The 24,827-nt window shown below is 49.9% G+C and overlaps 1 protein-coding gene across 1 annotated transcript in view; it reads left to right on the top strand.

The window, feature by feature from the left end:
* Positions 1-4,837: 4,837 nt before the first annotated feature.
* Positions 4,838-24,827, top strand: part of LOC119968708 (1-acyl-sn-glycerol-3-phosphate acyltransferase gamma-like) — a 28,965-nt gene continuing 8,975 nt past the window's right edge. The window contains 9 exon segments of the mRNA XM_038801308.1: positions 4,838-4,971; positions 4,974-5,075; positions 6,544-6,713; positions 8,632-8,793; positions 12,315-12,465; positions 16,855-16,960; positions 18,862-18,937; positions 22,840-22,993; positions 22,996-23,037. Of these exon segments, the coding sequence (XP_038657236.1) occupies positions 4,896-4,971; positions 4,974-5,075; positions 6,544-6,713; positions 8,632-8,793; positions 12,315-12,465; positions 16,855-16,960; positions 18,862-18,937; positions 22,840-22,993; positions 22,996-23,037 (1,039 nt within the window). The 5' untranslated portion in view covers positions 4,838-4,895.

Below are 24,827 nucleotides of genomic sequence, written 5' to 3' on the forward strand. Positions count from 1 at the left end.
CAGCCTGGTATGGCAAACTGCTCGGCCCAGGACCGCAAGGAACTTCAGAGTTGTGGAACATCGCCCAGTCCATCACACGAACCTGCCTCCCATCCATTGACTCCATCTACACCTTCCGCTGCCTGGGGAGAAGCAGGCAGCATAATCAAGGATCCCTCCCACCCCGGCTTACTCACTCTTCCAACTTCCTCCATCGGGCAGGAGATACAAAAGCCTGAGAACACGGACTGAACCAAACTCAAAAACAGCTTCTTCCCCACTGTCACCAGACTCTTAACGACCCTCTTATGGACTGCCTCATTAACACTACACCCCTGTATGCTTCACCCGATGCCGTGTTTATGTAGTTACATTGTGGTACCTTGTGTTGTCCACTATTTATTTATTTTCTCTTCTTTTCTTTACGTGATCTGTTGAGCTGCTCGCAGAAAAATACTTTTTTGCTGTACCATTGGTACATCGAACATAGAACAGTAAAGCACAGAACACGTGACAATGAACAAAACCTAATCCAATCCACCTAACCTGCACATCTTTGGACTGTGAGAGGAAACCGGAGCACCCGGAAGAAACCCACACAGACACGGGGAGAACGTGCAGCCTCCACACAGACAGTGACCCAAGCCGGGAATCTAACCACGGTCTCTGGAGCTGTGAAGCAACAGTGCTAACCACTGTGCTATCGTGCTGCTCACTCGAACCAGTTTCCATCATTTTGAGCTGACCTGTGCCTCTGTTTAATTTTCATTTGTCCCCACCCTAACCTGCTTTTTGGGAGATTCCCACTCCCTTTTATTCTTCCACAGGATGTGGGCATCATTGGTTAGGCCAGCATTTATTGCCCGTCCACAATTCCCCTTGAGAAAGTTGGTGGTAAGTGGCCTTCTTGAAACCACTACAGTCCCATGGGCAGGCACGGTAGCACAAGTGGCTAGCTCGTGGCTTCACAGCTCCAGGGTCCCAGGTTCGATTCCGGCTGGGTCACTGTCTGTGTGGAGTCTGCACGTTCTCCCCGTGTCTGCGTGGGTTTCCTCCGGGTGCTCCGTTGCCCCCGGGCCTGGCCGTGCCCCCGGGCCTGGCCGTTGCCCCCGGGCCTGGCCGTTGCCCCCGGGCCTGGCCGTTGCCCCCGGGCCTGGCCGTTGCCCACGGCCTGGCCGTTGGGCCCTGGCCGTTGCCCTGGGCCTGGCCATTGGATCTGACCGTTTCCCCTGGCCCTGGCCGTTGCCCCCGGGCCTGGCCGTTGCCCTGGGCCTGGCCATTGGATCTGGCCATTGCCCTGGGCCTGGCCGTTGCCCCCGGGCCTGGCCGTGGATCTGGCCGTTGCCCCCGGGCCTGGCCGTTGCCCACGGGGCCTGGCCGTTGCCCCCGGGCCTGGCCGTGCCCCCGGGCCTGGCCGTTGCCCCAGGGCCTGGCCGTTGCCCCCGGGTCCTGGCCGTGCCCCCGGGCCTGGCCGTTGCACCCGGGCCTGGCCGTTGCCCCCAGGCCTGGCCGTTGGCCTGGCGTTGCCCCCGGGCCTGGCCATTGGATCTGGCCGTTTGCCCCCGGGCCTGGCCGTTGCCCCCGGGCCTGGCCGTTGCCCCCGGGCCTGGCCGTTGCCCCCGGGGCCTGGCCGTTGCCACCGGGCCTGGCCGTTGCCCCCGGGCCTGGCCGTTGCCCCCGGGCCTGGCCGTTGGGCCTGGCCTGGCCGTTGCCCCCAGACCTGGCCGTTGCCCTGGGCCTGGCCATTGGATCTGGCCGTTTCCCCGGGCCTGGCCGTTGCCCCCGGGCCTGGCCGTTGCCCCCGGGCCTGGCCGTTGCCCCCGGAGCCTGGCCGTTGGGCCCGGGCCTGGCCGTTGCCCCCGGGCCTGGCCGTTGCCCCCGGGCCTGGCCGTTGCCCCCGGGCCTGGCCGTTGCCCCCGGGCCTGGCCGTTGCCCCGGGCCTGGCCGTTGCCCCGGGCCTGGCCGTTGCCCCGGGCCTGGCCGTTGCCCCAGGGCCTGGCCGTTGCCCCCGGGCCTGGCCGTTGCCCGGGCCTGGCCGTTTGCCCCCGGGCCTGGCCGTTGCCCTGGGCCTGGCCGTTGGATCTGGCAGTTGGGCCTGGCTGTTGCCCCGGGCCTGGCCGTTGCCCCGGGCCTGGTGTCCTTTGTGTGAAGCAAGTTTTTTGACCTTATTCCTCAATATCTCTAATTTTAAGGTCTGCCCCTTGGACTCCTTCATCAGGTAAATAGTTTCTCTCTAACTACGCTCCATCTCCTTTAATCATCTTAACCTATGTATTAGATTATCCATTAATCTTTTAAACTCGAGGGAAGGTACACCTGTTTATGCAACCGTCTTCATAAATCTTGCCTCGCATTTGGCCCCTGGTTAGCTTCCGTGGGATGCTGTGGTTGGGATTTTCTGTCAGTTTCACTAAAGGTAGTTTTTGGTTATATATAACCAGAGTTAACAACTTAGTCTGTCTATTAATCTATTGCTGTTTCCTCTCCACAAAAGAAGGTTGTGGACTAACCCAAGATCTTTAAAATGAAGGAAAGGTTTGAGAGATGATGTTTCTTCTTGTGGGGATAGCAAAACTCAGTCTTAATGTATGATATTTGATGAATCCAGTTAGGAATATGCAGAGGTAGCTGGTGTTTGACACTCCAAACCACAAGGAGTAATTGAGGTAAATAACTTGGATATTTTTACGGTGAAGTTCGATCAATATGAAAGGCATAAAGAATATGTTGATCGAGTTGAGGGTGGGAGGAGCCTCACCTGGAGCATAAACACTGGCACAGACGGGTTTCTGTGCTGTAACTTCAGAGTCATTTGATCTTTGGTGCCCCAGTATCTTCGAAATGAGATTGGCAATGTTGGGAGAACTGTGTGTGATGGTGGACTTTACAGAGAATGAAACGGCCACTCAGTCCGATTGGTTTGTTTATTCTCCCAAAGGACCTCTCTCACCCTAGCAGCAGAAGCTTCAATTCCTTTCTCCCTCAGTACTTCTCCAGCTTCCAGTGCACTGTTCCTCAATCAGGGGCCAGTTCCACATTCTCCCCACTCCCTGGGTAAAGACATTTCTCCCGAATTCCCTATTGGATTTATTAGTCTTTTATTTATGTCCCCTATTTTTGGACTCCACACAGTGGAAGTATTTCTCTACATATAACCGCGAATATCTCGAACACACTGTAAAACATTCCAGTGCCTCTTGCTAGTTTATTTAGAGCCGTTCAGATCTCCCATGATTACTATTCCATGTCTTTAACCTGTCACAGTGAGTGGGCCTGCAGATTCCTCATTGTTATTGTGATCAATCTCTACTTAACCTTGTCTCATCCCATCTAGATTCTGTTTCTATATAAATGTCCCCTTTTCAAAACTTCTGTCTAGTTGGGTGAGCTGTGGGACCTTTGCACTCTGTAACAAATAATCTATTAGAACTGTAAATGGAATCAGTGGCTTGTTTCCTGCCTCTTCTGATCTTGGCTGGACTGGACTCGGTATTAAACAGCACTGTAATACAATGCTTATGGTTTATGTAAAGGAGTCAGTTACATCAGTATGAATATGGGGCGGCACGGTAGCACAGTGGTTAGCACTGTTGCTTCACAGCGCCAGGGACCCAGTTTCGATTCCCGGCTTGGGTCACTGCCTGTGCAGGGTCTGCACGTTCTACCCGTGTCTTCGTGGGTTTCCTCCAGGTCCAATTCCTCCCACAAGTCCCAAAAAAGACGTGCTTCTTCAGTGAATTGGACATTCTGAATTCTCCTTGTGTTCCCGAACAGGCGCCACAATGTGGCCACGAGAGGATTTTCACAGTAACTTCATTCAAGTGTAATGCAAGCCTGCTTGAGACACTAATAAAGATTATTAAATACCTGCTGCCCAGATCCCTTTCACAGCACTCCACAAATAGCAGCATCCTTTGCAGAATTAACAATTATGGAAAGTATCACTGGCCCTGGGCACAGACACACGCCTGCATTCCTATTTGTACAGTGAGAATTGACTGACTGTGAACTTCAGGACTCTGCTTGATGACTCCCATCATCAACTGGGTATGTGGAGATAGATATGTGACCTGCCTGCTCTGGCGGTGGTTTGTTGTCAGCGGAATGGTTGTAAGAATTAGGAGCAGGAGTCATCCATTCGGCCCCTCGAGCCTGCTCAGCCATTCAATTAGATCATGGCTGATCTGATTGTAACCTCGACTTCCCCTTCCTCCAGGGGCCCCCAGATCTCTTGTAGAGCAAAACTGTGCCTAACTCAGCCTTGCGTATATTCAATGCCCAGCCTCCACTGCTCTCCCGGGAAGAGAATTGCAAAGATTAATATTCCTCCTCATCTTCATAAATGGGGATGCCTTATTTTAAACTGTCTCCCGGGTTCCAGTCTCTCCCACAAGGAGAATCATCCTGTCCGCGTCCACCCTGTCAAATCCCCCGAGGATCTTTCAATAAGATCACCTCTCATTCTTCTAAACTCCAGTAGATACAGGCCCAGCCTGTTCAACCTTTCCTCATCGGAAAACCCCTTCACCCCCGGAATAAATCGAGTGAATAATAAACCACCTCCTTCCACACTGACGTAGACCGTTAAACACTTTCAACTCCACACCAGCCTCTCTCCTTCCCTTTCTCTTCAGCCCCCCTGCCTCCTCCACCCTACCATGCCACCTTTCCTTTTCACCTCTCCTCAACTGAGTGTTCCCAGTGGCAGGAGGGATGATATCAGAGGATACAATTTTAAGATCGTTGGCAAAATACCTTGTGCTATGAGAATAGAGGATGGACTCAGTACCCCCACCTTCCTGTGAAATGATGTTACTACGTGCTGTCACGCAAGGGTTAAATTGATGGTTTGTTCTCTGTCTATTCCAGGACGGTTATTCTGAGCGAGGGGCCTTGTAAACGTTTCTGATTAAAACATGAGTATGATCGCCTACCTGAAGACTCAGTTCATCGTTCATCTTTTACTTGGATTTGTGTTTGTTGTGAGTGGCTTCTCATCAACTTCATCCAACTGTGCACCCTCCCCCATCTGGCCCCGTCAAACAAGAGGTTATATCGGCATCTCAACTGTCGGCTGGCTTTCTCTCTCTGGAGCCGTGAGTATTTTGCGTCTGCTCCCCTTCCTGCCCCAACTGCGCTCAACATACATTTAGAATTTATTGGGATTGGGCGATGCAGTCGTGTTCCAAGGTGTAAATCCATTCCTGTAAAAAAAAACCTGTTCATAGTTTGTTCAATTCCTGCCATGTTTCAATACCCGCCTAGGGGCAGCACGGTGGCACAGTGGTTAGCATTGCTGCCTAGGGCGCTGAGGTCCCAGGTTCGATCCCGGCCCTGGGTCACTGTCCGTGTGGAGTTTGCACATTCTCCCCGTGTCTGCGTGGGTTTCGCCCCCACAACCCAAAAGATGTGCAGGTTAGGTGAATTGGCCATGCTAAAATTGCCCCTTAATTGGAAAAAAAATAATTGGGTAATCTAAATTTATAAAAAAAAATGTTTCAATACCCTCGACAACCACCGCCAGCTTATCCATAATACAACACAAAATTGGTCTGCTTTGCGAAAAGGAAGCTACTCCTGAGTGGGCATGGTTATCACATGAAAACATTGCAAAGAGTTTGACTTTGTATCTAGCCTGATGCTAACCTTGAAGCTGTCCTGGGAGTGTTTGATGGGGACAGTGTAGAGGGAGCTTTACTCTGTATCTCACCCCGTGCTGTACCTGTCCTGGGAGTGTTTGATGGGGACAGTGTAGAGGGAGCTTTACTCTGTATCTAACCCCTTGCTGCACCTGTCCTGGGAGTGTTTGATGGGGGCAGTGTAGAGGGAGCTTTACTCTGTATCTAACCCAGTGCTGTACCTGCCTGGGAGTGTTTGATGGGGGCAGTGTAGAGGGAGCTTTACTCTGTATCTAACCCCGTGCTGTATCTGTCCTGGGAGTGTTGATGGGGACAGTGTAGAGGGAGCTTTACTCTGTATCTAACCCCGTGCTGTACCTGTTCTGGGAGTGTTTGATGGGGACAGTGTGAAGGGAGCTTTACTCTTGTATCTAACCCCTTGCTGTACCTGTCCTGGGAGTGTTTGATGTGGACAGGTCGAGGGAGCTTTACCTCTGTATCTAACCCCGTGCTGTACCTGTCCTGGGAGTGTTTGATGGGGACAGTGTAGAGGGAGCTTTACTCTGTATCTAACCCCGTGCTGTACCTGTCCTGGGAGTGTTTGATGGGGACAGTGTAATCGGAGCTCTACTCTGTATCTAACCCCGTGCTGAACCTGTCCTGGGAGTGTTTGATGGGACAGTGTAGAGGGAGATTTGTTTGGCCAGCTAGGTAGAATTCTACAGTATAGAAGAGGCCCTTCGACCCATCAAGCTGCAGCAATTTAAAAAAAGAACGACCCTAATCTACCTTCCACCTTCAGGGATCTGTGGACAAGCACCCCAAGACACCTCTTTCCTCTGAGCTTCCTAGTACCTGCCATTCATTGACGTCAATGTGGGTTTCGTCTGTTTGTGATACTGATTTGCTTGTTAATCTGGGGCCTCTTCCATCTCTGTCTCTCTAGAGCTGGTATTGCTGCTGGAGTGGTGGTCCGGCACAGAATGTACACTTTTCACTGACCAGGCCACGGTGGACAAGTTTGGCAAAGAGCATGTTATTGTTATTTTAAACCACAATTTTGAGATTGACTTCCTCTGCGGTTGGACCATGTGTGAGAGATACGGCATCCTGGGGGTCAGTAACACTCACCTTTTTTACCTCTTTCGCTTTCTTGCAAGCCCTGTAGCGTCTGTGTGTGTGTCTATGCGTGCGCCTGTGTGTGTATATTGTGTGTCTCGTGCGCGTCTTGTGTGTGTGTGTGTGTACACGCTCGTACCCTTGCGTGTTGTTTCACTTTAAGCATAATTAACTTCTTATTATTAACAGTGTTGTTAGTTTTTAAACAGTTATTAACAGTTTGTAATTAACAGGTGACAAGTACAACTGGTTAACGATCTAATCTCTAACTCTTACCCTATTTATCTTTGAAAGAAGAGAGACAGCTTCTTCCTTCAGGGGTTAGAAGTTTCTGCCTTCAGACAGTGGGCAGCACAGCAGAGAGAGAGAGCTGTTTCCCTCTGGGTTAGAAGTTCTTCTGCCTTCAGACAGTGGGCAGCGCAGCAGAGAGAGAGCTGTTTCTCTCTGGGGTTAGAAGTTTCTGCCTTCAGACAGTGGGCAGCACAGCAGAGAGAGAGCTGTTTCCCTCTGGGGTTAGAAGTTTCTGCCTTCAGACAGTGGGCAGCACAGCAGAGAGAGAGCTGTTTCCCTCTGGAGGCTTCTCCTGGGTTCTAACCGAAAAATCCCAGCTCACAGGAACCAATCACTGTCTGTTGCTGCGCAGAATACTGTCCCTGGTCAGTCCATTGGCCACCAGCCAACCAATCGAAACAAACCCCTCCAATCTCTCGGGTGCCATAAAATCTGGATTTTTTCTGCCCAAAATACCAAAACTTTATAGCAGTGTATATTTTAACACTAACCTTAAATTCGAGCAGAGGAAGTAAGGAGTTATGTCTCCATTAACGATCCATGGCCCAAAAACATTAAAGACGAAATAAAAGAAGTAGCAACTAAGGGAATCACAGGAAGGGCCCTTACAGTGTCTGTACACGCACGTGCCGATGTCTGTGTGTGTGCCTGTGTACAGTGCTGTTAGGGAGGGAGTTCCAGGATGTTGTCCCAACGACAGTGAAGGAGCGGCGATATATTCCAAGTCAGGGTGGTGAGTGACTTGGAGGGGAACCTCCAGGTGGTGGAGTTTCCATGTATCTCCTGCCCTTCTAGAAGGTAGTGATGATGGGTTTGGAAGGTATTGTCTGCGGAGCCTTGGTGAGTTCCTGCAGTGTATCTTGTGTAGTGTGGTGCCAATCAAGCGGGTGGCTTTGCTTCGGATGGTGTCGAGCTTCTTGAGTGTTGTTGGAGCTTAGCCTATTCAGGCAAGTGGAGAGTATTCCATCACATCCCTGACTTGTGCCTTGATGGTGGGCAGACTTTGGGGAGTCTGGAGGTGAGTTACTCACCGCAGGATTTCTAGCCTCTGACCCGCTCTTCTAGCCACAGTATTTATAGCTGGTCTTGCTGCATTTGGACATGGACGGCTTCACTATCTGAGGAGTCGCGAATGGTGCTGAACATTGTGCAGTCATCAGCAAACATCCCCACTTCTCGCTATATAATGGAGGAAGGTGATTGATGAAGCAGCTGAAGATTGGTTGGGCCTAGGACAACTCCCATGGTGTCGAAGGCACATTTGAAACCCTCTGTTTCCAGAGGGTACTGCAGAGACTGAGTGCGTTGTTAGCACCAGGAATGACATTTTAATTTGGATATGTTTCCTTTAAACTTTTGTCCTTGTTGCAGTGACCATGGGGGCTGTCAGTTTGTTAATTAATTTATTTTATTGGTTTGTTGCATACCACTAGGGGATAGCTGGGATATGGAATGTGGGTGAGGACTGTTACACTAGACTAAGTCAATATACTTTCAGTCATTTTGACTTCAACCGCCAGCTACAATCCTGTTGGGCGGAGGGGAGGGGCAGATTTCCCAGTGTCCCGGCTGTCGGTATTGCCTGGCTGTATCGATGCATTATTCACTTCCCTGCTGTTTACAGAGCTCCAAAGTGTTGGCAAAGAAGGAACTGCTGTACGTGCCTCTGATTGGGTGGACGTGGTATTTCCTGGAGATTGTCTTTTGTAAACGACGTTGGGATGTGGACAGAGACACGGTTGTGAATGGACTGAAGGCACTGCGAGACTACCCAGAGTACATGTGGGTGAGTACACAACTTGGAACAATGCCCAATGGGGAACTGCTTTGACCTGACAAACACCAGTACAGAGGATAATCTGAGACAGCATGGAACCAACTAGTCACAGAGTCCTCATTGCATTGGGAGCAGCAGTGTAGAGGGAGCTTTTACTCTGTATCTAACCCCGTGCTGTATCTGTCCTGGGAGTGTTTTATGGGGACAGTGTAGAGGGAGCTTTGCTCTGTATCTAACCCTGTGCTGTACCTGTCCTGGGAGTGTTTGATGGGGTCAGTGTAGAGGGAGCTTTACTCTGTATCTAACCCCGTGCTGTATCTGCCCTGGGAGTGTGTGATGGGAAGAGTGTAGAGGGAGCTTTACTCTGTATCTAACCCTGTGCTGTATCTGTCCTGGGAGTGTTTGATGGGGACAGTGTAGAGGGAGCTTTACTCTATCTAACCCCGTGCTGCACCTGTCCTGGGAGTGTTTGATGGGGACAGTGTAGAGGGAGCTTTACTCTGTATCTAACCCCTTGCTGTACCTGTCCTGGGGAGTGTTTGATGGGGACAGTGTACAGGGAGCTTTACTCTGTATCTAACCCCGTGCTGTACCTGTCCTGGGAGTGTTTGATGGGGACAGTGTAGAGGGAGCTTTACTCTGTATCTAACCCCGTGCTGTACCTGTCCTGGGAGTGTTTGATGGGGACAGTGTACAGGGAGCTTTACTCTGTATCTAACCCCGTTCTGTACCTGTCCTGGGAGGGTTTGATGGGGAGAGGGTAGAGGGAGATTTGTTGTGACCAGCGAGGTAGAATTCTACAGTATAGAAGAGGCCCCTTCGACCCATCAAGCTTGCAGCAATTTAAAAAAAGAACGACCCTAATCTACCTTCCACCTTCAGTGATCTGTGGACAAGCACCCCCAAGACACCTCTTTCCTCTGAGCTTCCTAGTACCTGCCATTCATTGAGGTCAATGTGGGTTTAGGTCTGTTTGTGCTGCAGATGTGCTTGTTAATCTGGGCCTCTTCCCTCTCTGTCTCTCTAGAGCTGGTATTGCTGCTGGAGTGGTGGTCCGGCACAGAATGTGCACTTTTCACTGTTTGATGGGGACAGTGCAGTTGGAGCTTTACTTTGTATCTAACACCTCTTTGTTGAGCCATCTAGTCGGTCTCCTCCTTCCCCCACTTAGGTTCTTTACTTCAAGTGCCCAACCAGTTTCCTGAAATTGTTAATTGTCTCCGCTTCCACTGCCCCTGTTTTTTTTGTTCTCCATGCCTTTATTTATGAAGCCAAGAACCCACATACTTTGTGAACCACTCTCTCGACATCTGCTGCCTTGTGTACAGAAACATAATTTTCCCAACACTGTGGGATACGGTGAAGCAGCCTTGTTTTTTTGGGGGGGGGGGGGGTGGGGCGCTGTTTGTGTCTTGCTAAATCAAATTCAAGACAGTCAGACTGCAACGTTTAAATCACCCAAAGAGAGTGGTGTAAAAGCAGGCATTTGAAGGGATGAGCAAAGCTAAGATGGGATACACGTAAATACAACATGGATGGAAATTTGCATTAGGAGATCAAGCAGGTTTTGTATTTATTTTTGGCATTTTAAAGAAAAATAAAAGGAAGGTTAAAACTAGCAAAGCTATTCAGTTTATTTTAACTGAAAGTAATAGCCATAAAAAACAACATGAAAGATTTTTATATTCTAGGAAAGGTAACTTACAAAGCAGATTGAGAAGAAAGTTGTATTAGAATCTTTACCTCTGACCCTTGTAATAAATTGCAAATTGTTTTGACAGCTTGCCCAGGTTTCCCTTTGGGATTTGGGTCAGCCCAGAAATTCCCACCTGTCATATCGTATCACTGGGCACATGCACGCCCAGGTCTCTCTGTCCCTCCACACTATTCGGACTTTTGCCCTGAAGTCCATATTGCCCTCTGATCATCCTTCTGCCAAAATTCGCCACCTCACACTTCCCGATATTAATTTCCATTTTTTATTTGTCTGCGCAATCTGTCGACATATCCATGTCCTGTTTCAGCTGATTTCTATCTTCCCCACTATTTGACCACTTGCCCCAAATTTGCTTTTATTGGCAAAAGCAAACCCACGTGCGCGGGCAGACAAATACAAGGCAGAACAACATAATGTCTGTAATAAATGGGAACAAAATCCAAAACCAAAGATCTAATAAGTTAGACCACATTAGGAGTGGAGTGTACAATGTCAGGTTCACTGTTCAGGAAGGACATGAAACCCATAGACTGAGATGCTGACATTGTGATCGTGTCGCAATTGGCAATACAAAGACCCAGGCCCTGGCACATAGATTCAGATTGTACCACAGCAACTGGGCTCATTTAAATGTAATAAATCTGGAATTGAAAGCCATAAATGTATCATCAATTGTCATAACAATCCACGTCAGTGAGACCCTACCCCAGTGAGAGGTCAGTGTGTGTGGGACCCGTACCCCAGTGAGAGTCAGTGTGTGTGGGACCCGTACCCCAGTGAGAGTCAGTGTGTGTGGGACCCGTATTCCTGTGAGAGTCGGTGTGTGTGGGACCCGTATTCCTGTGAGAGTCAGTGTGTGTGGGACCCGTATTCCTGTGAGAGTCGGTATGTGTGGGAACCCGTACCCCAGTGAGAGTCAGTGTGTGTGGGACCCGTACCCCAGTGAGAGTCAGTGTGTGTGGGACCCGTACCCCAGTGAGAGTCAGTGTGTGTGGGGCCCGTACCCCAGTGAGAGTCAGTGTGTGTGGGACCAGCACCCCAGTGAGAGCCAGTGTGTGTGGGACCCGTACCCCAGTGAGAGTCAGTGTGTGTGGGACCCGTACCCCAGTGAGAGTCAGTGTGTGTGGGACCCGTACCCCAGTGAGAGTCAGTTGTGTGTGGGACCCTTACCCCAGTGAGAGTCAGTGTGTGTGGAACCCGTACCCAGTGAGAGTCAGTGGTGTGGGAACCGTACCCACAGTGAGAGTCAGTGTGTGTGTGGGACCCGTACCCCAGTGAGAGTCAGTGTGTGTGGGACCCGTACCCCAGTGAGAGTCAGTGTGTGTGGACCCGTACCCCAGTGAGAGTCAGTGTGTGTGGGACCTGTACCCCAGTGAGAGTCTGTGTGTGTGTGTGTGGGACCCATACCCCAGTGAGAGTCCGTGTGTGTGTGTGTGTGTGGGACCCGTACCCCAGTGAGAGTCAGTGTGTGTGGGACCCGTACCCCAGTGAGAGTCGTGTGTGTGGGACCCATACCCCAGTGAGAGTCAGTGTGTGTGTGTGGGACCCGTACCCCAGTGAGAGTCAGTGTGTGTGGGACCCGTACCCCAATGAGAGTCCGTGTGTGTGTGTGGGGACCCGTACCACAGCGAGAGTCCGTGTGTGTGTGGGGACCCGTACCCCAGTGAGAGTCCGTGTGTGTGGGACCCGTACCCCAGTGAGAGTCAGCGTGAGTGGGACCCGTACCCCAGTGAGAGTGTGTGTGTGTGGGACCCGTACCCCAGTGAGAGTCGGTTGTGAACAGACCCTTTATCTGTGACACTTTCTATTTTAGTTCCTGTTGTACTGTGAAGGCACACGGTTTACGGAGAAGAAGCACCGTATTAGCATGGAAGTTGCTGAATCAAAGGGTTTACCGAAGTTAAAACATCACCTGTTACCGAGGACCAAAGGATTTACCACCACAATTGAATACCTCCGGGGAAACAGGTGAGCTGGGCCACACAGCGATGCAACTTGTTAGCCCGCATTAGATTATTTATTTGTATTGCTGATTTTGCGTGTTGTGGGGTCTAAACCATCCTAGCCCCTGATGCCATGGCCCAACATGCTTACCCCCATCCTCAGTCCCACCACCTTTAGTCAGATGAACCACCTGCCTTTATTGAGCCTCCTTCAAGCTTGGAAACACACACGAGTCTACTGATTCCACACACCTTCATCCAGCAGATTAAAATGCTGAGGTCCATGAGCAGTTCCCTGCGGAATCGCTTGTTGCAGCCCATCAGTCAGGGAATATTGCTTTTGTTACATTCTCGGATTCCCAGTTCCGGACGCTGGTCATAATGATGTCTCGAGACAGATGTTAACTGACAAATGGGAAAAGTCACACTACTTTTGGTTTAAAGTAGAACTGGGGTTTTTAACTTGGGCTCATTGAGAAGTTTGGCATTGGGCCTTGCACATACCCAGCGGGCACCTTGCTTACGTCCCCAGAGACTCTGCTACCCCAAAGCAGACCTGAACCGCAGCAGCCAAACTTGCCTTTCACTTCAACTCTCAGTCCAACAAATGCTATCAGCATCCTGGACCAGAAACTGAACCAGCCAAGTCCTATTAATACTGTGGCTACCAGAGCAGGTCAGAGGCTGGGAATCCTGTGGGGAGTAACTCAGCTCCTGATTTCCCAAAGCCTGTCCACCATCTACAAGGCACAATTCTTTGAAGATGTAACCAGTACAGTTGACAAGGGGGATCCAGCCAATGTGGTATATTTGGACTTTCAGAAGGCGTTTGGCAAAGTCCCGCAGTTTATTGTGCAAAATTAAAAGCGCATGGGATTGGGGGAAATGTATTGAGGTGGATAGAAAAACTGGTTGGCAGAGAGGAAACAAAGAGAAGGGATTAATGGGTCCTTTTCAAATTGGCAGGCAGTAACTAGTGGGGTACCACAGGGATCCGGTGCTGGGACCCCAGCTATTCACAATATATATTAATGATTGGATGAGGGAACAAAATGTAACATCTCAAGTTTGCAGATGATACCAAATTAGGTGGGAGGGTGACTGTGACGAGGATGCAGGGATCCTACAGCAAGATCTGGGCAGGTTGGGCAAGTGGGCAAACCAATGGCAGATGCAGTATAATTTGGATAAGTGTGAGGTTATTCACTTTGGAAGCAAAAACAGGAAGGCAGATTACTACCTGAATGGTTGTAAATTGGGAGAGGGGAGTGTGCAGCGGGACCTGGGTGTCCTTGTACACCAGTCGCTGAAGGTAAGCATGCAGGTACAGCAGGCGGTAAAGAAGGCTAATGGGATGTTGGCCTTCATTGCGAGAGGTTTCAAGTATAGAAGCAGGGATGTGTTGCTGCAATTGTACAGGGCCTTGGTGAGGCCACACCTGGAGTACTGTGTGCAGTTTTGGTCTCCTTCTCTGAGGAAGGATGTTCTTGCTCTCGAGGGAGTACAGCGAAGGTTTACCAGACTGATTCCAGGGATGGCGGAACTGTCATATGAGGAGAGATTGACTAGGTTGGGATTATTGAAATGAAAATGAAATTAGAGTATAGAGAAATACAGCATAGAACAGGCCCTTCGGCCCACTATGTTGTGCCTAACTTTTGTCCTAGGTTAATCATAGATTATCATAGAATTTTGGACACTAAAGGCAATTTATCATGGCCAATCCACCCAACCTGCACATCTTTGGACTGTGGGAGGAAACCGGAGCACCCGGAGGAAACCCACGCACACACGGGGAGGATGTACGGACTCCGCACAGACAGTGACCCAAGCGGGAATCGAACCTGGGACCCTGGAGCTGTGAAGCGATTGTGCTAACCACAATGCTACCGTGCTGCCCTTAAGAACAATTAATTTACACTCCATTATTCTACCCTAATCCATGTACCTATCCAATAGCTGCTTGAAGGTCCCCTAACGTTTCCGACTCAACTACTTGCACAGGCAGTGCATTCCATGCCCCACTACTCTCTGGGTAAAGAACCTACCTCTGACATCCCCTCTATATCTTCCACCATTCACCTTAAATTTATGCCCCCTTGTAATGGTTTTTTCCACCCGGGGAAAAAGTCTCTGACTGTCTACTTTATCTATTCCCCTGATCATCTTATAAACCTCTATCAAGTCGCCCCTCATCCTTCTGCTTGACTATCCCTTATCAAGCAGTGTCTATCCAGATGCTCAGAAATCCTACCCCTCAATACCCTTTCCATTACTTTGCCTACCACCAAAGTAAGACTAACTGGCCTGTAATTCCCAGGGTTATCCGTATTCCCATTTTGAACTGGGGCACGATATTCACCACTCTCCAATCCCCTGGTACCACCCCTGTTGACAGTGAGGACGAAAAGATCATTGCCAACGGCTCTGCAATTTCATTTCTTGCTTCCCATAGAATCCTTGGATATATCCCGTCAGGCCCGGGGGGCTTGTCTATCCTCAAGTTTTTCAAACGCCCAACACATCTTCCTTCTTAACAAGTATCTCCTCGAGCTTACCAGTCTGTTTCACACTGTCCTCTCAAACAATATGGCCCTCTCATTTGTAAATACTGAAGAAAAGTACTCGTTCAAGACCTCTCCTATCTCTTCAGACTCATACACAATCTCCCGCTACTGTCCTTGATCAGACCTACCCTCGCTCTAGTCATTCTCATATTTCTCACATAATGAAATGAAATGAAAATTGCTTATTGTCACAAGTAGGCTTCAATGAGGTTACTGTGAAAAGCCCCAAGTTGCCACATCCCCAGGTTACTGTTCGGGGAGGCTGGTACGGGAATCGAACCGTGCTGCTGGCCTGCTTTGAAAGCCAGCTATTTAGCCTTGTGCTAAACCAGTCCCTGGATTGTTCTCGTGGAGTTCAGAAGAATGAGGGGGGATCTCATGGAGACTTATAAAATTCTAACAGGACTAGACAGGGTAGATGCAGGGAAGATGTTACCAATGATCGGTGTGTCCAGAACCAGGAGTCAATGAGGACTCGGAGTAAACCATTTCGGACAGAGATAAGGAGACATTCTTCAGCCAAAGAGTGGGAGTCTGTGGAATTCATTACCACAGGAAGTAGTTGATGCTCAAACTTTGAATATATTCAAGAGGCGGCTGGATATAGCACTTGGGGAGAATGTGGATCAAAGGCTATGGGGAGAACAGGAGGGGTAGGGTATTGAGTTGGATGATCAGCCATGATCGTGATGAATGGCGGAGCAGGCTCGAAGGGCCAAAAGGCCTCCGGCTCCTATCTTCCAAGTATATATCGATGTAAGTCAGCAGTATGATGAAATAATGTCCACTTGCCTGATGAGGCAACTCTAATAACACTCAAGAAGCTCAACACTATCCAGACAAAGCAAGCCCGCTTGATTGCTCCCCCTTCCACAAACATTCAAACCTGCACCACCGACACATAGTGGCAGCCGTGTGTACCATCTACAAGTTGGCAGGACACCGCCAAGGCTCCTTCCAGCCCATTACCATTTGGAAGGACAGGAGCAGCAGATACCTGGGAACCCCACCCCCTGGAGGTTCCCCTCCAAGTCACTCACCACCCTGACTTGGAAATATATCGCCGCTCCTTCACTGTCACTGGGTCAAAATCCTGGAACTTTGTTCCTAACAGCACTGTGGGTGTACCTACAGCTCGGGGACTGCAGCAGTTCAAGAAGGAAGCTCACCACCACCACCTGGTGGCACAGCGGTTTGCACTGCTGCCGGACAGCTCCAGGGTCCAGGGTTCGATTCCCGGCTTGAGTCACTGTCTGCGCGGAGTACGCACATTCCCCCCGTGTCTGTGCGGGTTTCCTCCGGGTGCACCGGTTTTCTCCCACGGTCAAAAGATGTGCAGGTTAGGAGGATTGGCTTCCTTGTGGAGTTTGCACATTCTCCCCGTGTTTGCGTGGGTTTCGCCCCCACAACCCAAAGATGTGCAGGTTAGGTGGGTTGGCCACGCTAAATTGGCCCTTTGTTGGAAAAAAATAATTGGGTACTTTAAAAATTTTTTTAAAAGGTTAGGAGGATTGGCCATGATAAATTGCCCTTAGTGTCCAAAAGGTTGGGCTGGGTTACGGGGGTAGGGTGAAGGTGTGCTCTTGAGTAGAGTGCTCTTTCCAAGGGCCAGTGCAGACTCAATGGGCCGAATGGCCTCCTTCTGCACTTATCACCACCTCAATTATGTGGGTAATAAATGCAGGCCCAGCCAGCGAAGCCAACATCCCCTGATGAAATTGTGAAAACATTTCCTCGGCCATCAGCGTCCGAAGGCCAGGGACCCGGGACGGAGCTGTCCTGCCGAGTGCTGTAACGTTTTGTTGCCCCATGAAACCCATTCTCACATCATTGCTTTGTATTCCAGTTACTGCTGTGTATGACGTGACGTTAAACTTCCGAGACAACAAGAACCCAACGCTACTGGGTATACTGCACGGCAAGCGGTACCACGCAGATATGTGTGTCAGGTGAGAAACCAGGCGGTGAGTGACCACACACATCATTCCGCCAAAACCTCGCTCACTGACATTCCTTAACACAGTCCTGCACGTGATTGGCCAGAGGGAGTGGGGAGTTCTTTGCTACCCAGTTAAATGTTTGTTCAGGAAGTCGCTGGCTGAAGGTGCAGTGGAGGCACATTCAATAATAATAAGGGGAATTGGGAAAATACTTGAAGCAACAAAAATGTGCAGGGAGTTGTGGGAAAGAGCTGTCTGATAAAGAGTCATATTGGAGACAACAGTGTACATGCATGTATCGTTAAGGGGAGGGGGGGGGGGGCAGTTTGTGTCCCAGAGTGTGCGTCTCAGTGTGGGGGGGAGGGTGAACCAGAGTGTGTGTCTCTGTAAGGGGGGGGGGGGTGTGGTACCAGAGTGTGTGTCTCTGTAGGGGGGGGGGGGGGGTGTACCAGAGTGTGTGCCTCTGTAGGGGGGGGGGTGTACCAGAGTGTGTGCCTCTGTAGGGGGGGGGGGGGGGTACCAGAATGTGTGTCTCTGTCGGAAGGAGAGAGTGGGGAGGGTACCAGATTTGTCGGTATGATTCTCTGATAATTGGGGTTCTGATTCTCTGATAATGGGGCTATGATTCTCCGATAATGGGGCTCTGATTCTCTGATAATGGGGCTCTGATTCTCTGATAATGGGGCTATGATTCTCTGATAATGGGGCTCTGATTCTCTGATAACGAGGCTCTGATTCTCTGATAATGGGGCTATGATTCACTGATAATGGGGCTATGATTCTCTGATAATGGGGCTATGTCCCCACGCCCGCCAGAAATTGGGCGGCAATCACCGACCTCCGTGGAGATATTCCGGTGATTCTCCGTTTTGATGGGCCTTCAGGGCCCCGGATTAGTCCTCGCAGCGTAATTCAGCGTGAAGGCTCAGTGAATCTTGCCCTGTGTCTCTGCAAGGGGGGGGGGGAAGGCTCGGTGAATCTGCCCTGTGTCTCTGCAGGGGGGGGGGGGAAGGCTCAGTGAATCTTGCCCTGTGTCTCTGCAAAGGGGGGGGGGGGGGGGGGGGGGAAGGCTCGGTGAATCTTGCCCTGTGTCTCTGCAAGGGAGGGGGGGGGGGGAGGCTCGGTGAATCTTGCCCTGTGTCTCTGCAAAGGGGGGGGGGGGGGGGGGGGGGGAGGCTCGGTGAATCTTGCCCTGTGTCTCTGCAAGGGGGGGGGGGGGGGGGGAAGGCTCGGTGAATCTTGCCCTGTGTCTCTGCAAGGGAGGGGGGGGGGGAGGCTCGGTGAATCTTGCCCTGTGTCTCTGCAGGGGGGGGGGGGGGGAAGGCTCGGTGAATCTTGCCCTGTGTCTCTGCAAGGGGGGTGGGGGGGGGAGAAGGCTCGGTGAATCTTGCCCTGTGTCTCTGCAAGGGGGGGGGGGGGGGGGGGGGGAGGCTCGGTGAATCTTGCCCTGTGTCTCTGCAGGGGGGGGGGGGAAGGCTCCGGTGAATCTTGCCCTGTGTCTCTGCAGGGGGGGGGGGGGGGGGGGGGGGGAGGCTCGGTTGAATCTTGCCCTGTGTCTCTGCAGGGGGGGGGGGGAAGGTCGGGAATCTTGCCCTGTGTCTCTGCAAGGGGGGGGGGGGGGGGAGGCTCGGTGAATTCTGCCTGTGTCTCTGCAAGGGGGGGGTTGTACTGTTGTGTGTGTTTCTGTAGGGGGGGGGGGGTGGTGTACCTGTGTGTGTTTCTGTAGGGGGGGGTGTACCTGTGTGTGTGTTTCTGTAGTGGGTCTTTGACCGTGTTTGTAGAGGGGAGTGAGGGAGTGTGTGACCACCTGGTGGACCACAGTTCAAATGCACAATGAATTACTTTCAACCTTGAGAAGGTCGGTCAGACCAAATTCTGGGCAGCTTACAGATATTGTGGTTTCTTTGCAGGAGGTTCCCTGTGGAGATATCCTGAAGATTTGAGAAGGAATGTTCAGCTTGGCTTCATAGACTGTACCAAGAAAAGGTAATGACAGATTTTGGGCTTGTTTTCCCCTGGTCCACGGTGCTCAGACGAGGTGAAGGTCATGCTGGGATGTGACCGAGGCATTAGTGAGGATGGATTTTTATCATCTCCGTTCCTCTCACTGGCTCTATGGGGTTCACTCACACTAATCTCACGCTGTCTATGTTCACTGCTTCTTGGTTTATGTTGGATAATTTTTTTTGAAATTCATTTATGGGATGTGGGCATCGTTGGTTAGGCCAGCATTTGTTGCCCATCCTAATTACCCTTGAGAAGATGGTGGTGAGCGCCTCTTGAACCGCTGCAGTCCCTTGGGTGTAGGTACACCCACTGTGCTGTTAGGGAGGGCGTTCCAGGATTATGACCCAGTGACATTGAAGGAATGGCCGATATATTTCCAAGTCAGGGTGGTGAGTGACTTGGAGGGGAACCTCCAGGTGGTGGGGTTCCCAGGTATCTGCTCTTGTCTTCAGATGGTAGTGGTTGCGGATTGAAAGTGGCTGCCTCAGAACCTTGGTGAGGTTATGGCAGTGCATCTTGTAGATGGTACACACGGCTGTTACTGTTCTCAGTGGTGGAGGGATTGAATGTTTGTGGAAGAGGGAGCAATCAAGCGGGCTGCTTTCATCTGGATGGTGTTTGAGCTTGAGCCAGTCTCCGTTCAACCTGAGTTCAGCCCTCGCCCTGTCTCCCAGTCCCCCCTTCACCTCTTGACCGGCCCGACCTGTACCACTAGTGTTCATGCCTCTATAATCCTCAGTCCCCTTTTCAATGCCGAATCATAGAATCCTGCTGTGCAGAAGGAGACTGTTCAGCCCACGAGTTTGCTCCGACCCTTTGAAAGAGCACCGTACCTAGGCCCACTCCCTCACCCTATCCCCATAACCCTGCAATCGTACCTATGATTTGGGCACCCAGGGGCAGTTTACCATGGCCAATCCACCTGACCTGTACATCTTTGGGTTATTGTGTTTGAATCAGTGTGTATGGGGTGAAGGGGTCTGAGCTGACATTGTTTCCACCTGGGACCTCCTAGACACTGAGGATGTTGTTGTTCTGGTGCTTTTCCCCATCTCCCACACAGAAACTTTGCCTCAACGTTGTTGTTTTAGTTCCCATTTTCACTGTTGTTTGTTGATTTGAGACAGTCACATGATATTCTTTCCTAAATTATTGTCTGCTTTACATCTCTTGGAGATGTGATTTCCCTGCACCGTATAAAATCGGATTAGTACTGGGAGGGGTCTTGCTCTGATTACCTTTTACACAACGAGTGGTTGGGTCTGGACTGCACGGCCTGGAAGTGTGGTGGAGGCAGGTTCAATCGAGGCATTAAAGAGGGCATTAGATAATTATCTGAATAGAATCAATGTGCAGGGGTATAGAGAAAAGGCAGGGGACTGGCACTGAGTGACGATGCTGGTTTAGAGTGTCGGTACAGACACGATGGGCCGCAAGGCCTCCTGTGCACTGTAACAAGTCTGTGATAGTGTGACATCCAGAGCTGTACACAACACTCCAACTGAGATCTAACTAGTGTCTTGTATAGTTTCAGTACAATCTTATTGCTCTTAATAAAGCCCTGGATACTATCTCCTGTGCTGCTCTCACCACCTTCAATGATCTATCTAGCCCCCTCTGCTCTTTCACCCTTTTTTAAATTTTCATTTTGTTTTATATTGTCTGTATGCTTTTCCTACCAGAATGCATCACCTCACACTTCTCCCCTGAACTTCATCTGCCACCTGCCTGCCCACTCCACCAACTTGTCTCTGTCCTTTTGAAGTTCTACACTCTCCTCTTCACAGTTTACAATAATTCCAAATTTTGAATCTTCTGTAAATTCTGAAATTCTCCGCTGCACACCAAGATCTAGATTATTAATATATATCCGGAATAGCAAGGGTCCCAATACTGACCCTTGGGAACATCACTACAAACTTTCCTCCAGCCTGAAAACTATCCATTGATCCTTACTCTGCTTCCTATTATTTGGCCAATTTTGTAGCCATGTTGCTGTTGTCCCTTTTATTCCAGGAGCTGTAATGTTTCTCACAAGTCTGTGTGTGGCACTGTATCAAATGCCTTCTGAAGTCCATGTACCCCACATTCCAACACAGTGGCTTGCACTGTTGCTTATAGCAACAGGGACCCAGGTTCAATTCTTGGCCTGGGTCACTGAATGTGCGGAGTCTGCACGTCTGCATGTGCTTCATCCGGTTGCTCCGGTTTCCTCCCACAAGTCCTGAAAGACGTGCTTGTTAGGTGAATGGGACATTCTGAATTCTCCCTCCCTGTACCCGAACAGGCGACAGAGTGTGGTGACTAGGGGATTTTCACAGTGACTTCCGTGACCCAAGCGGGAATCGAACCTGGGACCCTGGTGCTGTGAAACAACCGTGTGAATCACTGTGCTGCTGTCTATCGCCACAATATCTTATTTCCACAACACAATCTGCACTTGTAACTCCCCCATCTTATTTACTTTGCTTTGTGCATTCATTTACATGCACAGTAACCTGATTTGGATGTCGTTACTTTCTCCCTTACTCTGGCTTCACCTATTAACCTATTCTGTATACTAATTTGGCCGGTCCAGTATTTAGTGCATCTTGCTATTCCTCTCTAATATTTCCTCTCCGTTCCCACCCCCTGCCGAGTTAGCTTAAAGGCCCCCCTGACCGAACTAACAGAGCCCCAAGGTATTCCGTCACACCCCTGTTTGGGTGCAACCTGTCCGGTTTGAACGAGTTTCATCTCTCCCCAGAGCCAGCCCTGTGTCCCAGGATTCTGCCCTCCCCCTTCACCATCTTTCCAGCCACACATTATCCTTATCCCCTATTTCTGTCCACACTTTCCCGTTACACTGGGAGCAACCCGCAGACAATTACAGGTGAGGTCCTTCTTGCTAATTTTCTGCCTTACTCCCTAAATTCTATTTGCAGGACATCTTCCCCCTCCCTATCTATGTAAATGTGGACCACGACCTCTGGCTGTCCACCCCCTCCCAGAAGAATGTCATGTTGCTCTGTGACATCCTTGACCCTGGCACCAGGGAGGCAACATACCATCTGGTGTCGTCTCTATGGCCATGGAAATGCCCGTCTGCCCCCTAACTGATGAATCCCCTGTCACTATTGCTTTTCCTCCTTCCTCCCCTCCTGTACAGCTGGGCTACTGATGGTACCACAAACCTGACTCTGACTGCCCTCATCAGCTTGCACAATGGAAAACCCATTTCTGAGTGGGACCCCAGTGGACTCCTGCACTACCTGCCTAGTTTTGTGGACTGCCTGGTGGTCACCATTCCCTCTCTGCCTCGCAGGTCCTTAAGCAGTGGTGTGACCACCTCTCTGAACGTGCTATCCACATAGCTCTCAGCCTCGTGGATGTGCCACAGTGTCCCCAGCCTCCACGCGAGCTCCATAACCCGGAGCTCCAGTTTCTGCAGTCGGCAGCACTTCCTGCACATGTGGTTGTCAAGAACACCGGCAGCGTCCATGACTTTGCAAATATTCACAAAGATGTGCAGGCTAGCTGGTTTGGTCAAGCTAAAATTGCTCCTTAGTGTGCAAAGTTATGGTTAGGTGGGGTTGCAGGGATAGGGCGGGGAGTGGGCCTAGGTAGGGTGTTCTCACAGAGGGTTGGTGCAGACTTGATGGGCCAAATGGCCGGCACTGTAGAGATTCTGTGGATTACAGGAAAGGCATTCCACTCTACTGAGCTGCCCTGCCATGTCTTGACGTTTTCCCTTGTATAACTCTATTCTGTTTGTATTACCTTACAATGTAGGCCCTAACTTTCCTGTTTCTCAGACACTAGTTTTCTCAACTGCCCCTTACACTCTGCACTTCCCGGGCAGAAAGGTATGAACGGGATTGTATTTTTCTCCATTTCTGCAGGACGCACTCCAGGAGCAATACGTTAAGGAGGGCACCTTCCCCGGGCAAGCTATCCAACCTCGTCGCCGGCCGTGGGCTTTCCTCAACTGGCTGTTCTGGGTGATTGTGCTCCTGACGCCACTCTTCAGCTTTGTTTTTGGCGTGTTTGTCAGTGGTTCCCAATCCTCATCTGTTCATTCCTGCTGTTCGTCGGAGCAGGTAACTTTTAAATAAAGATAAGTAATGTTAGAAATACTCAGTTGTTTGGACACATCAATGGAGAGACAAACTGTGTTGAAGTTTAAGGTCAACCATGTCTTTCTCCACGGATGCTGTCGGACCTGCTGAGTATCTGCAGCATATCAGAGTATATTTCAGACTCCCAGCAGCTGCAGTATTTTGCTCAATAAGTTTAAACTACTCGTGTCCCCTGTCGGTGTTACTGAGCCCGAGAGGTCTCCAGAACTGACCATGGGAGGGAACCTGTCTCACAATGACTATCCTAGGGATGCTATGGATTAGAAATGTTATTGACAAGGACAATTCCAATGTGAAAATAACCAGCTGGGAGAGGGTTAATTTCAGTGTGTCGAAAAGGAATTGGACAACATGATTCGAATCCACGATTGGCTGAGAAAACAGTAAACGAGAGCCCTTCAAAGAGGAGATCGTTTGAGGACCGACAAGACACCAGAGGAAAACAAGACATCCAAAGCTCAAACTCCCTGGGTCACAAAAAATATTGAGGTTAAAAAGAAATAGGAAAAGATGATCATGTACTAAATGATCTGTTGAGCTGCTCGCAGAAAAGTACTTTTCACTGTACCTCGGTACACGTGACAATAAACAAATCCAATCTAAGACAGTGATAAATGCTGCACTCAGTTCAACAAAGAAGCAAAGGACAGCAGAGTGCTGCAAGAGGAAAAAACGCACCAAAAGGCTGAACAGATTAGCAGGTAACATAAAGGAAACCCAAAGTCTTTTTACAAATGGTAACGGGATAGTCAGAGGAGGGACCAGTTAGAGACTAAAGACATTCTTCCTGTAAAAGCAGGGGCATTGCTGAGGTATTGAATACTTTGCATCTTTACCAAAGGAGAGGATTCCATTCATGTCAGTAAAGGAGGCGGCAATCGAGAAACCAGTGAGGATAAAGATACTAAAGAGGAGGTATTTGTTCTACACTCCAGGGTGTACACTCCATTCTGAAATATTCCAGGTTGGCAATGTTCAAAATAGAAAAGCTACCCGGTTCAGATGGAATTGATCCGATATTACCGAGGGATGTATAAGTGGAACTTGCAGAAGCTGTGGCTACAATCTTCCTTGGATACAGGTGGGTCCCAGAGACCATATTACAAACCCAGACCCTGGCGAGAATACGGGACAGAAACCCCAATATTTTATTTTGTAAGACTGTGTGGAAAGAATACTTCTCTCCAGGATTAATTGCATGAAGAAATGGGGATTGGTATTTTAAAACAAAACTTTATTATGAACACACTATTTAAGCCTTTAATCTCGCACCCATCAGACATAGGAATTGGGCCATTCAGCCCATCGAGTCTGCTCCTCCATTCAATCATGGCTGATTTGTTTCTCATCCCCATTCTCCTGCCTTCTCACCGTATATAGCTTACAATGAGCCCTTCAACCATAGTGCTAAATGCAATAAATACAATACCTTTAAGTACTACCTATATTACCAAATCAGCAAGAAAGAAAAAAAACATACAGCTCCCAGTCCTTCCCATATCCCAGTGGTACTTAAAATAATTAATAATTTAATAATCGCTTATTGTCACAAGTAGGCTTCAATGAAGTTACTGTGAAAAGCCCCTAGTCGCCACATTCTGGCGCCTGTTCAGGGAGGCCGGTGCCGGAACTTGCTTTCCGGAACAGATTTGTTTACTGTTTGAAACCCTGCAGGCTCTGGTTGGATGTCTTCAAAAAGCTGTTTCAACTGATTTGTTTCAGCTTCCCCCTTGTCCTCTGATTAGTCTGCA

This window comes from Scyliorhinus canicula, chromosome 7 (assembly GCF_902713615.1).
Source record: "Scyliorhinus canicula chromosome 7, sScyCan1.1, whole genome shotgun sequence".
Lineage (NCBI taxonomy): Eukaryota > Metazoa > Chordata > Chondrichthyes > Carcharhiniformes > Scyliorhinidae > Scyliorhinus > Scyliorhinus canicula.